This window comes from Phoca vitulina, unplaced genomic scaffold (assembly GCF_004348235.1).
Source record: "Phoca vitulina isolate PV1807 unplaced genomic scaffold, GSC_HSeal_1.0 scaffold25, whole genome shotgun sequence".
Classification (NCBI taxonomy): domain Eukaryota; kingdom Metazoa; phylum Chordata; class Mammalia; order Carnivora; family Phocidae; genus Phoca; species Phoca vitulina.
The window spans coordinates 18,086,898-18,102,788 of NW_022589728.1; the positions used below are offsets into that span (position 1 = coordinate 18,086,898).

General features: G+C 35.0%; 1 protein-coding gene across 9 annotated transcripts in view; it reads left to right on the forward strand.

The window, feature by feature from the left end:
• Positions 1–15,891, forward strand: part of CSPP1 (centrosome and spindle pole associated protein 1) — a 170,897-nt gene that overhangs the window by 67,611 nt on the left and 87,395 nt on the right. For 6 of the 9 annotated variants that reach the window (XM_032421731.1, XM_032421733.1, XM_032421732.1 and 3 more), the window contains 5 exons: positions 7,263–7,356; positions 10,235–10,292; positions 11,993–12,201; positions 14,336–14,457; positions 14,811–14,889. In XM_032421731.1, coding sequence (XP_032277622.1) covers positions 7,263–7,356; positions 10,235–10,292; positions 11,993–12,201; positions 14,336–14,457; positions 14,811–14,889 — 562 coding nt within the window. The remainder of the gene's footprint in view (positions 1–7,262; positions 7,357–10,234; positions 10,293–11,992; positions 12,202–14,335; positions 14,458–14,810; positions 14,890–15,891) is intronic. The other 3 variants (XM_032421740.1, XM_032421736.1, XM_032421735.1) reach the window with 2 other exon arrangements.

Sequence of the window (15,891 nt, forward strand, 5' to 3'; positions counted from 1 at the left end):
AAATCATGATCATAATCCAGATTCTCTATTTATTTTATCAGAAATGAAGGTCACTGGTTAATATAAGAACGTTGATTTGCTACTTGTCATAATTTCAGAAACAGTGTGAAGAGAGAACCTTACTTATTTCCTATGTATAACTTTAAATAGAAAAGTGGTCTGTTTTCTGTGTAAAAACTTAGGAAAAAATGACCTGAAATTAGGTTTCAGGTGAAGTATGTGAGGAAATTGGATACAAGTTTAGATTCATTCAACCTGAAAGCAGTCAGTAATTTTAAATCTTGGCTTAGAGATATTTAATTGCATGATATTTTCAGATCTTTGTTTCCTTGAAATGGCTATTGTGAGAAAATAGGGCATAGCAACTAGAGTTTTATTTATTTTTTTTTTAAGATTTATTTATTGAGAGACAGGGAGAGAACACGATCAGAGCCTGATGTGGGACTCGATCCCAAGATCATGACCTGAGCCAAAATCAAGAGTCAGCTGCTCAACCAAGTCACCCAGGCGCCCCTAGAGTTTTATTCTAATGTAATGTCTTTAAGTGAGAATTTACCAGTTTAACCTATCAGTAAGTCAGAGTAAAGGCTTCATTCTTATGATGTATCTTGTTAAACATGAAAAATTGGAGAAATGGCTTTCTTTGTTCAGAGTCCCCTGACAAATAATTTTATCAATAAATGGATTACTCTACCCTAAAATTTTAAGCTTGAATGGCATAAATTTACCATTACTGCAATCCAGGAGTTATGGATGAATATTTGGTGAGATAATAGACTCTAATGCTTGGAATAAGCCATTTAAAGTCATTTAATCCAGTGATTTATCTCATGGGTTTTTTTTTTTTCCCCAGCCAATATGTGTATGGACCCACAGGGAACTCCAGAGGTAGCATTATCAGATTGTTATAAAATTCTTATTTCAATTGAACTGAAATTTGTCTTCCTATAATTTTGCCCCAAGGACCTAATTTGGAGCCTTTTGCTTTATTTTAAAAATTAAGACAATGACTACTTAGAGCAAAAATAACAATATATTGTGGGGTTTATAAAAGAATCATGGATTATTTAGAAGTACGCTTTTAAATTTTCAAGTATTTGGGGATTTTCCTCCTGTCTTTTTATTACTGACTGCTAGTTTAATTCCCATATGGTCTGAAAAAAGTTTGTATAATTTCAATTATTTCAAATTTGAATTTAAAAAATATTTTTAATGTCTCAGAATATAGTTTATCTTGGTGAATTTTTAGCTTGTAATTGAAAGAATGTGTATTGTATGGTTGTTGAATGTAGTGGTTTATAAATGTCAAGTAGATCAGTTGGTTGGTAGTGATGTTCATGTCTTGTGCATATTTAATGATTTTCAACTCTTCTACCACTTGTTTAGAAATAAGTTTTAAATTCTCTGACTACCTTGTTCTTAGTGTGGGGCCTGAAGTGCTGGAGGGATTTTCTTAGTGTGACTGCACCTCTTCAGTTTTCAGCAGGACCTGCTTGACTCTGACAGAGTGATTGCTGTTGCTTTTTCTTTGGTGCAAAGCTGATCCTGTGCATCTGGTTCTCAGAAATGAGTCTCTTTTAGTGTTCCTGATGCTTCCCAGAGTGGTAGCCAAACTCTTCCTTTGTGTTTGTGGAGGGTCTTGTGTGAGAATTTCCTGCCCTTCCCCTAACAGTAACAGGACCTCACCTTATATAAGTGCAGAATGCTGGGTCCAGCAGGTTTTCTTGCTCTTCAACCAGTAGATTATGGCCATTGTTTTGTATGAAAGAAGGATCTGGAAGGCATGCAGTATTATTTGGCCTCAGAATGGTCCCTTTGTCTCATGTTGTCCTATCTCCAATTTCTATCATAAACATCTGATGGAGGTGGAGAAGTGAGTGTAAATTCCTCTTGTGTCTGGGTTTTCCGGAGAATCTACGTTGTTACTCTAGCCCACTGAAAGCCTTTAAGAATTCAACAACATTGCAGCTATTCCTACCTCCTTTTAAGGCAGCCACCTACTTCTCCATACTCTAGGAAAGGTAAAACAATTTGGATTATCCCTTCTCTCTTTGGATTGGTTTTTATAACTTTTGGAATTCACTTTATCTGGTTGCTTATAACCTCAACTCTGATGGACTTTTTAAAAGTTACAGTTTTATAGATGATGAGCTTTTTCTCCATTGTAGGGTTTGAGCAGTGTTTTGTTGTAGCTGTCTGCTAAGTAGAAGCAGAACTCCCCATTTTTTTAATATCAGCTTCGATTTCTTCCTCAATATGTTCCTATTTTTAAAAAATATGTATAATTTTTAATAAATCTTAAAAAAAAAAAGGTAGGGGGCGGACCTGGGTGGCTCAGTTAGTTGAATGGCTAACTCTTGGTTTTCGTTCAGGTCATGATCTCAGAGTGCTGGGATCAAGCCCTGTGTCAGGCTCCACGCTCAGATGGGGAGTCTCCTTGTGGATTCTCTCTCTTCCTCTCCCTCAACCCCTCCCCCTCCCCCTGCTTGAGAGTCTCCCTCTCTCTCTCTCTCTCAAATAAATAAATAAATAAATAAATCAATCAATCAATCAATCTATCTTTTAAAAATATACTTCTGTATTTTTAAGTTTTATTAAATCCAGTTGATTTTTTTAAAGTGAACTCCATGCCCAACATGAGGCTTGAACTGACGACCTCAAGGTGTCAATCAGGCTGTTTTTATTTGAATCTTGACTGGGGTAGAATCTACTTCTAAGCCCATTCACATTATTGGCAGAATTCAATAACTAAGGGCCCTGGTTTCTTACTGGATGTTAAGTGGAGACTGCACACAGTTCTTAGAGGCCATCCATTGTTTCTTGCCATGTGGGCTTCCTTACCATGGCTGCTAACTTATGCCAGTAGGGAGAATCTTTAAACTCAGGGAGGGCTTTTGCCTGATTATATGAGGCCCACCCAAGATAATCTCCCTTTTGATTAATTCAGACTTGAATTTTGATCTGGAATTGGTACCCTAACCACATCAGCAAATTCCTTTCACCTTTGCCATATTCTGTTGGCTGGAAGCAAGTCATAGGTCCTGCCTTTACCCAAGGGGAGAGGTGTATACCGGGAATCAGCACCAGAAGGCAGGGAACATGGGGTCTGTCTTAGAATTTTGCCTACCACAGTCACATTTTTCTGATACTTAAGAACTAATCTTTTCTTATTTTAAGCTTTGCTAGGGACATCTTAGAGTAGCCTTCTTCATAGGGACAGTCCAGCCCTATTAGTATCAGATGACCTTTCTGGGGGTGTCTTCCTTGAATACCCTAGGAGACCACTGAGAACTCCTACAGCTGGCTGAAGCTGGAATTTCTATTTTGAGGATGTCCGAGAATTTTTCAGTTTTTGTTCTCCATAGCTTTTTGTCCAGCCTAATGGAATTTTATCCTGCCCATTTATAGACAGTGCACAGTAAAGTCTGAAGGGTCCCTGCCACAGATTTTTTTTTTTTTTTTTAAGTAGGCTCCATGCCCAGAGTGGAGCCAAACGTGGGGCTTGAACTCATGACCCTGAGATCAAGAGTCAGACGCTTAACCAACTGAGCCACCTAGGTGCCCCTGAAGCTCTCTCTCTTTTTTTTTTTCCTGAAGCTCTTTTTATGCTTCTTTTTGAATCTTTGTCCTAAACTTCCAGACATTTTAACCTTCCTGAATTTTGATCTTTATCTGATTTGCTTAGTTTCCTGGCTTTGTTTGGTTCTCCTTCCCTGTACCCATGGTCTGGAAATTGCATTCAGGCAGAAGTGGCAGTGCTTAAAAGGGCTCACCTCATTAATTTTCCTACTCTCAGTTATTATAGTCCTGTGTTACCTGTTGTCCAGTGTCTGAAAAACACTTATTTCATATTTTGCCTACTTTTATTATTTTCTTTTTATGGTGGGAGGTTAAATTCTGTGTTTATTACTCTGTCATGATCAGAAGCAGAATGGATCAGTCTACTTTGACATAAAACATTATTAAGCTTAATGTTACTCCTATGAGAGCTTCACTGTTGCTGACATCTATGCTTAATGGGCACACTTAGATGCTCTATGTTCCCTGATGGTAGGGAGACTAACGATTAAGGTAGTAGAGAAATTGCTGGTTCAGTTGCATTTTTGATATCCAGTGATTGTGTGGTGTTCAGATGATGCATGTCTAGATTAGGAGGTTATTTTGTGTCATTAAGATATACAATGATAACATTGATGAAAGAAATTGAGGGGGACACAAACAAATGGAAAGATACTCCATGCTCATGAATTAAAGAATTAGTATTTTTCTTAAAAGATTTTATTTATTTATTTTAGACACGGGATGGGTGGGGGGAGAGAGAGAGAGAGCACGCACAAGTGTGCAGGCACGTAGAGGGGCCGAGGGGGAGGAGAGGAAGAGGAAAAGAATTTCAAGCAGACTCTGCACTGAGTGTGAAGCCCCATGTGGGACTTGATCCCACAATCCTGAGATCATGTCCTGAGCTGAAACCAAGAGTTGGATGCTCAGCTGACTGAACCACCCAGGCACCAGTAGAAGAATTAGTATTATTAAAATGTCCATACTACCCACAGCAATCTACAGATTCAGTGCAATTCCAGCAAAATATCAATAGAATTTTTTACAAAACCAGAAAAAATAATACTAAAAATTGTAGTGAACTACAAAAGACCCAGAATAGCCAAAGAAATTTTGAGAAAGAAAACACTGGAGGTATCACAATTCCAAATTTCAAGATAGGCCCACAAAGCTGTAGTAATCAAAATAGTGTGGTACTGGCATAAAAATGGATACAGAAATCAATGGAACAGAATAAAGAGCCCAGAAATAAACCCACACTTATATAGTCAATTAATCTATGACAAAGAAGGCAAGAACATACAATGGGAAAAGACAGTTTATTTTTTATTTTTATTTTTTTAAGACAATCTCTTTAATAAATGGTGCTAGGAAAACTGCACAGCTACATGTAAAAGAATGGAACTGGACCACTTTCTTACACCATACACAAAAATAAACTCAAAATGGATTAAAGACTTGAGTGTGAGACCTGAAACCATAAAAATCCTAGAAGAGAACACAAGCAGTACTTTTTTCTCCGACATTAAATGTAGCAACATCTTTCTAGAAATGTGTCCTAAGGCAAGGGAAACAAAAGCAAAAATAAACTGTTGGAACTACACCAAAATAAAAACTTTTGCACAGCAATGGAAACCATCCACAAAATGAAAAGGCAACCTACTGAATAGAAGATATTTGCAAATGATATGTCCAATAAGTGGTTAATATCCACAATATATAAAGTACCTATACAACTCAACACCCCCCCAAAAAAAAGATTAAAAATGGGCAGAGGACCTGAATAGATATTTTTTCCGAAGAAGACATACAGATGACCAACAGACACATGAAAAGATGCTCGATACCACTAATCAGAGAAATACAAATCAAAACTACAATGAGATCTTATACTCGTCAGATGTCTAAAATGAAAAAAGAAAAGAAATAACATATCAGTGAGGATATAGAGAAAAAAGAACTCTCAAATACTGTTGGTGGGAATACAAATTGGTATAGCCACTGTGGAAAACAGTATGGAGATTCCTCAAGAAATTAAAAATAGAAATGACCATATGATCCAATAATTCCACTAGTGGGTATTTACCCCTAGAAAATGAAAACACTAATTTAGAAAGATATATGTACCCCTATGTTTACTGCAGTATTATTTACAATAGCCAAGATATGGAAGAAACTTAAGTGTCCATCAGTTGACAAATGGATAATGAAGAAGTGGTATATACAGATAATGGAATATTACACAGCCATGAAAAGGATGAGTGTGCCATTTGCAACAACATGGGTGGACCTAGATGGTATCAAGCTTAAGTGAAATAAGTCAGAGAAAGATGACTACCATATGATTTCACTAGTATGTGGAATCTAAAAAAAAAAATAAACAAAAATGTGGAATCAGACCTATAAATATAAAGAACAATATGATGGTTGCCAGAGGGGAACAGGGTGGGAGGATAGGCAAAAGGGATGAAGGGCAGTGGGAGATACAGACTTTCAGGTATGGAATGAATAAGTCATGGGAATAAAAGGCACAGTATAAGGAATGTAGTCAATGAAGCTATAAAAACATTATATGGTTACAGATGATAGCTACACTCCTGGTGAGCATAGCATAATGTGAAGACTTGTTGAATCAGTGTTGTACACCTGGAACTAATGTAACATTGTCAACTGTAGTCTAAAAAAAAAATCACAGTAATCACTAAATCACCTGTAAGTTAAAAAAAAAAAGGGCAGTAATAATGATCTAATGTGGATCTGAAATGTTTGCACAACTCGGTTTTCGGATGATACCCAGGTGAGAGGTTTATATTTTTTTCTATAGAACTGAGGTAACCACTGAAGTTCTTTGGGCAGGGTGCAAGGATAATTAGTGTTGTGTTTTAAGACAGTTAATCGTACATTAAGTATGCTGGGTGTATTGGAGCAGAGAGGGGGAATGGGGAGACTGATTAGGAGGTTATTGCTGCAATATAGGTGAAATGTAGACAGGTCCTATTCAAGGTTAAAGGTGGTGAGACTAGAAAGAGGATCTGCATATGAAGTGAATAAGAGATAATGAGCATTTAAAGTTATATGAGGTTTTGAGGCTTGAGTTAACAGAAAACAAAGTAGAGCAATTGCTTTTGAAATGTTCGTTTTGGACACAGTTGTTAAATTTAAGGGGCTTGTAGAGGTTATTAGTGGTGATATTATCCCAATTATTAGAAAAATGGGGATGGGGATTATTAGAGTATTCTCTTTTTAAAAAAATTTTTAATTTTTAAATTTTTTTAGAGACAGAGCAAGTGTGCATGCAGGAGGTGGGGAGGGGCAGAGGGAATCCCAAGCAGGCTCCACGCTCAGTGCAGTGCCCCATGCAGGGCTGGATCCCACGACCCTGAGGTCATGACCTGAGCTGAAATCAAGAGTCAGACGCTTAACTGACTGAGCCACACAAGCACCCCTAGAGTATTATTTAAGGTTTTTGACTAAGTTTAGAGATTTGGGAAAGCGTAATGTGTCTTGTGATTGACAAATAGAAGATATTCATAAATTATGAAATTAATTGAAGAGGTAATATACAATTTTACCTTTTATATTTTCTGCATATGCAGTTAATTACTCTTTGATATAACTAAAAATGGAGGTTTTTAAAAATTCGAGTTTCCAGTTGCAGATGTTGCTTAAGAGTTAAAACCATTTTTTTCCTTACCACTTTCTAGGAAGTGAAGATCGAGAACTTATTCAGAAAAGGAAAGAGAAATATAGACTAGAACTGTTGGAACAAATGGCTGAACAACAGAAGAACAAGAGACGGTAATGAAAGGTTTGCATTTAAAAAAGATGTTTTGAACTTAAAATGCATTTGTGTAGGGTGCCTGGGTGGCTCAGTCATTTGGGCATCCGACTCTTGATTTCAGTTCTGGTTGTGATCTTGGGTCATGTGTTAGCCCCGCGGAGGCCTTTTGAGGTTCTCTCTCCTCCCACCCCTGCCCCCCTGCTCGCATGTGCTCTTTCTCCCTCTCTCTAAAATAAATAAACAAAATCTTTAAAGAAATGCTTTTGTGTAAAATGACATGGTGATAACAATTACATAGTAAAATAAGGGGATATTTTTCCTAAGATGATTATGTGTTTGTAAGTCACTTTTATTTCAGCCTCTATATTGTATATCAGCTAGGGTAATAAAACAAATACTATATGAGTGTTCATTTATTGTGTCGTGTAGGTAATAGATGAGACTCTGTGTATGTTCTCTAACAGGCCTTTTATATACCTTCAATAATTTCTTCAGTTTTTGATTTAGAGTAGCATTTAATGTTATCTACATCCCCACTGTATTACCTCATAAGTAGTACCGAATATGAAATAGAAGTATTTTGTCTTACAACAATGTGAAATGATAAGCACACCCATAAATACAATATAAAAAATAATCATGATAAATCACAGATATTTATATTATGTACGACTCTCAGTGTTTATAATCTTTCTTGTAGAAATACTTGTGAAATAGTAATTATAGTTTACAATTAGGAATAGATATCTTGTTTCTAGAGAATTTGAGGCCTACTATTAACTTTTAGTTTTGCCTTTTTTCCTCTATGTTAGAGAAAGCCAGTATCTATTGTCTTATATTAGTCATTTTTAACATCATTTTTATTTTTTTGGTAACATCATTTTCTTAAAAACTCTGTTTAAATAAATCCTAAAATTTGTATGGAATCAGAAAAGACCCCGAATCGCCAAGGAAATGTTGAAAAAGAAAAACAAAGCTGGGGGCATCACGTTGCCCGATTTCAAGCTATATTACAAAGCAGTGATCACCAAGACAGCATGGTACTGGCACAAAAACAGACATATAGACCAATGGAACAGAATAGCGAACCCAGATATGGACCCTCAACTCTATGGTCAAATAATCTTTGACAAAGCAGGAAAAAACATGCAATGGAAAAAAGAGTCTCTTCAATAAATGGTGCTGGGAAAATTGGACAGCCACATGCAGAAGAATGAAACTCGACCATTCTCTAACACCATTCACAAAGATAAACTCAAAGTGGATGAAAGACCTCAATGTGAGATAGGAATCCATCAAAATCCTAGAGGAGAACATATGCAGTAACCTCTTTGACATCGGCCACAGCAACTTCTTTCAAGATACATCTCCAAAAGCTAGTGAAACAAAAGCAAAAATGAACTTTTGGGACTTCATCAAGATAAAAAGCTTCTGCACAGCAAAGGAAACAGTCAACAAAACAAAGAGGCAACCCACAGAATGGGAGAAGGTATTTGCAAATGACACTACAGATAAAGGGCTGGTATCCAAGATCTATAAAGAACTTCTCAAACTCAACACCCAAAAAACAAATACTCAAGTCAAAAAGTGGGCAGAAGATATGAAAAGACACTTCTCTGAAGAAGACATACAAATGGCTAACAGACACATGAAAAAATGTTCATCATCATTAGCCATCAGGGAAATCCAAATCAAAACCACACTGAGATACCACCTTACACCAGTTAGAATGGCCAAAATGGACAGGGAAAGAAACAACAGATGTTGGAGAGGTTGTGGAGAAAGGGGAACCCTCTTACACTGTTGGTGGGAATGCAAGTTGGTACAGCCACTTTGGAAAACAGTGTGGAGGTTCCTCAAAAATTTAAAAATAGAGCTACCCTATGACCCAGCAATTGCACTCCTGGGTATTTACCCCAAAGACACAGATGTAGTGAAAAGAAGGGCCACATGCACCCCGATGTTCATAGCAGCAATGTCTGCAATAGCCAAACTGGAAAGAGCCGAGATGCCCTTCAACAGATGAATGGATAAAGAAGATGTGGTCCATATATACAATGGAATATTACTCAGCCATCAGAAAAGATGAATACCCAACTTTTACATCAACATGGATGGGACTGGAGGAGATTATGCTAAGTGCAATAAGTCAAGCAGAGAAAGTCAATTATCATATGGTTTCACTTATTTGTGGAACATAAGGAATAACATGGAGGACATTAGGAGAAGGAAGGGAAAAATGGGTGGGGGGAGTTGGAGGGAGAGATGAACCATGAGAGACTATGGACTCTGAGAAACAAACAGGGTTTTAGAGGGGAGGGGGGAGGGGGGATTGGTTAGCCGGGTGATGGGTATTAAGGAGGGCACGTACTGCATGGAGCACTGGGTGTTATACGAAAACAGTGGATCGTGGATCACCACATCAAAAACCAATGATGTATTGTATGGTGACTAACATAACATAATAAAATTTTAAAAAAACAACAACACTCTGTTTAAATAAACTTAAAAAATATGGTATTAATTTTTAATTTTTTTACCCTTCCTTTTCCAACAAAACATACATGTACCCTAAACATTTTTGTTTCACAAGGTAAAGATTTTGCTTTACTTCTGTAATTTATTCTGTGTGAATTACTGAGGCTTTGAAGTCCTCCAGGTACTGGTTTTAAGACTTACTGTAAGTCAATTTACATGTGAAATCTAGTTTACTTTGCACCAAATCAAAAATTTAGTTTTTAGAATTATTTAAGGCTTTTTTGTCAGTTAAAGGAATTACTTGTACTTGAAGATGTTATTACATGGACTCTGTGTTTAAGTTTGTTTTAGTAATGATTATGATTTTGATAGTGTTTACTATAACTGTTTAATACACAGAATTTTAATTTTGTTCAGAGAAAAAGATATGGAACTCAGTGTTGCAGCTTCTGGAGTCCGAGACCCTGAGAAATCGGTAAGTGTTTCTGGCATCTTTTAATGTTTACTCTTTCATTTAAATAAGCTTCAATGGTGGTGGCAGGTGGTGATAGAAGGTATTGGGGGAAATATAATGGTAGACCAATTTGAGTATTAATAAGTTCAGTTCTCATAAAACATAAGTTCTAACTCTTGTTTATTCCTCTAAGATAATTTTTCCTTTTTCATATGTGCATCATTTTTTTTAGTTTGTTTTAAATTAGTTCTTTCTACTTTGTTCACATGCACTATCCAAGAGAAAGTTATCTCAGTTTAATTTACAATAGATGTTAGTATTTTTCTTGAGTTTATCTTACCACTCTTCTTATATTAGAATGATTTCTAAAGAAGCTGAAATCTTTGAGTCTAATGTTTAAGCATTTTAGTAATTTTTATTTACTATAAAACTAGAGACATAATCTTGTTTTTAATTTTGCAATTCTCATTAAGTGGAATGAATTACTCACATCATTGCAGTTAGTAAGGAGGAGGTAATAATTTATTGTTCTTGTCAAAATATGCTTTTTCTGTAGTGGGATATGTTGAATTTATTTGCTAAGGGAAGTTTTTGTCTTTGATGACTAAGAAGCTTTAATTTCATTAAAAAGTTCATTCTTGAAAAGAATAGAGCAACTTAAAATTATTCAACTATAGGCAACTTTTAATACACTTTTACCAATGCTGAGTATATATCCTTGGGTTGTCCATTTAAAGAAGTTTAATACTGTACTAATATCACTCCTAATTTGCTTTTTGACTGCTCATAGAATAAAACTATTAGATTAATCTGAGAAATCATTCCTAAGGAATTAAACATGGTGGGGAAGAAAGGATAATTCCAAAGCTAAATGTATTTTCCTCTATCAGTGAATACCTTTGAAATAGTTTTCACAGTCAAAAACTTTCTTTTAAATAAATCTTGAACTTTTTAATGTAATATGGTAGTATGTTAAACATTTAATTTATAATTACATTAGTATTTGATGGACATTCTTATTTATATTTGAATGAAACAACCTTTAGAGTGTCAAGTTGGTTTATGAGAATAAATAAATAAAAACATTAACTATAATAGACCATTACTTTTGGGTTTACTTTTGATGTCAAATTTTAGAAAAGAATACATAAATGATGTTCTAAAACAGGGGTTAGGAACTATAGCCTATGGCCTATTTTTGTAAATAAAGTTCTATTGCAGCATATCCTCACTCATTATTTACATATTGTTTTGGGCTACTTTAGTGCTGTGGTTGAGTTGAGTAGTGCTGAAGGAACTGCATGCTCTGCAAAGCCTGATATATTTACTATCTGGCTCTTTACAGGAAACATTTGCTGACCATTCTAGAGAATACTTGATGTCAGAAATGGCAGTTGGATAGAGAACTAGCACAGTGTTATAGTATAATAGAGTTTTGTATTTGGAATTAATATCTGGCTCTAGTTTTTGTTTGATTATTTATTAATGGTGAGACCTTAGGTCATTTATGTACTTTCAGGGAGCCTCATTTACCCCATTTGTAAAATAAGGATTAGATCCTCAAAGTCTTTTATAGCTATAAAATTCTTTTATTCTGTGACTAACTTAAGTGCTTGTTTGTAGTCTGGGGTAGAGAGTCTTTTGAGGTCCCTTCCACCTTTAAATTTCTACCTTTAAATTTATGATTACATGTAACAAACATTTTTTTTTCTTTATTTTAGCCTGATAGACTAAAGCAGTTTAGTGTGGCACCAAGACATTTTGAAGAGACGATACCACCTGAAAGACCCAGAGTAGCTTTCCAGACACCTCTCCCTCCTTTATCTGCCCCATCTGCCCCACCCATCCCATCAGTTCACTCCATCCCATCTCAAAATGAAGATTTGCACAGTGGACCCAGCTGCACCCTTGGTGAAATGGTGCCTCCCAGGTGCTTGTTTAAAATGTTTTGTGTTTGGGAATTAGGTAAGGTATCATTATATTTCATGTTTAGAAGGATTTGCTGAAGCAAATAAAGTTGTCCTTCAGAGATTTTTGTATGATTAACAGCTTCTATGAAAGAATTTCTCTTGAAATTTGTTTGTGTTGTTGGTCTTTTCTCTTATAAAAACAAGGGAAATCCTTATAACGTTCTTTTATTGTTTAAAGATGCTGTAATAGTTTTAGAATGCATAACTAACTACATTTAGTATTTAGTTTTAGGTTACATTTTGGAATATCTATTATTAAAAACTTTTAACATATAAAAACTATACATTTTCTTCAATTTTGTAATTTCCACTTGGCAAACACTGATTACTTCTTTCAGTTTAAGCAGAAAAAAATTTCTCATGTGGTTCTTTTGTATATATTACTTTATTTTAACTTCTGTTTCCTTCAACTCTTTCTCTGTGATTACTTACAGGCTATGCAACTCACATACCTGAAATAAAAAGTGTTGAGATTATAAAACCTATAACTTAGGTATTAGGGTAAGGATTTGATTTTTATAGGTAAAAGGCATCATGTTGTACTAGACTATACATAAAGAAAATTCTCTTGTTAACATTGATATTTTTCTGGGCTGCGCTTTCTTCCCTTAGTAGGATCTGAGCTTCTTTTTTGCTTATTATTAATGTATTAATCATAGGAGTGTGTTTAATTAGGTGGTTTTCTTATTTAACATCGATATTTTCTGTGCTGTACTTTCTTTCAGTAGGACTTGGCCTTATTTTTTATTTACTACTAACAAATTGTAGCACTGTGTGTACTGTGTTTATTAGGTGTTTTGTTTGTTTCTACTGATGATTTCCTGACTCAAAACACTAGGTGGGATCAAAATTACAGAGCATGGTATGATGGTCTCCACGTTGGTTTAGGGATTAAAATGGTTGGCTCCACTGTCTGCATTTCGGGAATACTACACCTTTATTAAACTTCAGTTTTCTCATTTGTACAAGTGAAATAGTAGTCTTTTTTCCTTACCTACACTAAACAGAGTTGTCGTGAAGATCAAATTCTATGTAAATGTCTATACAAATTTAAGATACAATGATATTGACAGTTCCCTTTCATAGCAGTTTCTCAACTGCTTTGTTGATGTATCTATGCAGTGTGGATAGTAAGGTTAGTAGACACACTAAGTGACCAGTAAGTGTGAAAAATATCAATGATGGGAGAGAACCTGAATGCCTTCTCAGCTCTTCGAAATTATTTTGAAGTATTCAACAAGGGATAACCTGTTAAGATACACTCAAAAGGGAAGACACTCTAGGATGCCCCCTTTTCTCTTTCTGGTCATTTAAAGGAATTTGCCTTTTCCATTTTTACTATTGGAAAATATTGCCTTGGTGCAGATAGAGAGGTATTTCCTAATCAGCAATGAAGTGCTGAAGTAGAGGTTTTTGAAAGTTAGAACTTTATGAAAGACAAAACATTATGTCCAGACTTTACTGTTGATATATAAGTGGCCTCTCTTTCACATTATGGTTGACTTCCTTTGAAAGAACAATAAATTATTTTAGAGTTAAAAAAATACACTCTTTCCCCCCAGTCAAATGGAACCGTTTATAATCCCATTTATACCTCTTTGCCTTTTCTTCCTGCACTATCCTTCTCTTTGTGACTCCAGCAACATGGCTGAAGCATTGTCTTTTCTAGAAAGCCTTACTTCTTCTTTCCTCCTTTCCCCTATGTGATTTAAATGTCCCTGTTCCAAATTTCTACAGCACCATGTATCTATTTGTATTGTTTCACTTACATGCTATGTTGTAATTGCCTGTTTATTTCTGTATTATTTGTGGGGGACAGGGACCATGTTTGTTCAATACTGGCATATACTGACTAATTAGAAATTAATTATTATTCAAAGTTTTTGTCTTATATAAGTGTTATAACTTAAATTCTGAAATTTGGTAGCACATTTTACTTTTTGAATCCTAATTTTTGATGACAGATCAAAGCAAGATGGTGGCCTTTTCTAAAGTAGCAATTAGATTTTCAGTAAAATTGTGCAAAAAAATTATGTCTTGATTTTAAAATATTGCAATGAAATAGAAAATTTTTCCAATTTTCCTTTGATACAGGATTGCACCTCTGCCTCCTCCTCCCCTACTACCACCTTTAGCTTCTAACTATCGGACTCCTTATGATGATGCATACTATTTTTATGGGGCCAGGAATACTTTGGATCCCAGTCTTGCTTATTGTAAGTTATCTATAGGCGAAACATTTTTTCCTAGTGGTTCAGGCAGGAAAATAATTTTTTTTGTAAGCAAAAATAAATAAGTTGAGAAACCACAGCTTTACTTAATTCAAATACTCATATTTATTGGCTTAAAATGCCCTATTTTAAAACTCAGCTGTATTTCATAGTTACTTGTTTTTTATTTAGCTTTAAGAAATGTCTGTTTTGTGATTTCTTGCAATGTTTTTTGCTAACTCCTGAGAAGGAAATATGAAATTTTTCCCTTAGGTAACATTCAGTATGTGACTTTTTCTTTAGGAATAAAGTGTTAATAAATGTGTACTCTGAAATAAATGTGTTTGTTTTCTTTTAAGATGGTTCAGGAATGATGGGTGTACAGCCTACAGCTTATGTTAGTGCTCCTGTCACCCACCAGCCAGCACAGCCTATTATGTAAGTTATTAAAATAATAATTTCTTTCTAAATTAATTTGTCTTCCATAGATCCTGTATTATTTTTTCCCTTCAGACAGATAGAACTTAACTGTCAATTATTGCATAACCAATATGTTCAAAGTATTGCTTTTAAGTCAATGTTTCATAGAAAGTACATTTAAAAAATTAATAAGAGTAACCTCACTTTCACATTAGAAAAGTCATGCATGTATATTATTGAGAAATAAGAATACAAACAAGCGTATGAAAAAAATTGAAATCACCTAAAATCCCATTCATCCAGTGATAGGTACATCTGAGCATTTAGGATGTCTTCTGTAGTCACAATCATACATACAACATACACCAAAATTATATTATATTGTATATATTGTTCTGAAACCTGCTTTTAAAATTAACAGTATATCATAAACATCTTTTCCATGTCAATAAGTATACTTTATAGCATTATTACTTAAAATTAAACTTTTTATTAGAGATAATTATAGATTCCCATGATGGAATTATAAGAAATAATATAGAGACATCTTGTAGACCCTATACCCAGTTCCTAATGCTAAGATCTTGCAAAACTGTGGTACAGTGACACAGCCCAACTATATGACATTGGATACAGTCAAGGTACAGAACACTACCATCATCACAAGGACCCATTATTATGCCCTGATACCTAGTTCCTTCCTGCCCCTACTCCCTCCATAGGCACTAGGAACAACTAATCTGTTCTCCATTTCTTTAATATTTAAAAAATGCTATATACACATGGAATCATATGTGTAACCTTTTGGGGTTGACTTTTTAAAATCAGCATAATTCCCTTGGGATTCATGCAGTTGTTGCATATATAAATTATTTGTTCTTATTGCTAAGTAGCATTTCATGGTATGTTTGTACCACAGTTTAAACATTCCGTCGTTGAAGGACATCTAAGTTAGTATGAATAGAGTTGCTGTAAATATTCGTGTACAGCTTTTGTGTGAACATAGTCTTCAGTTCTTTA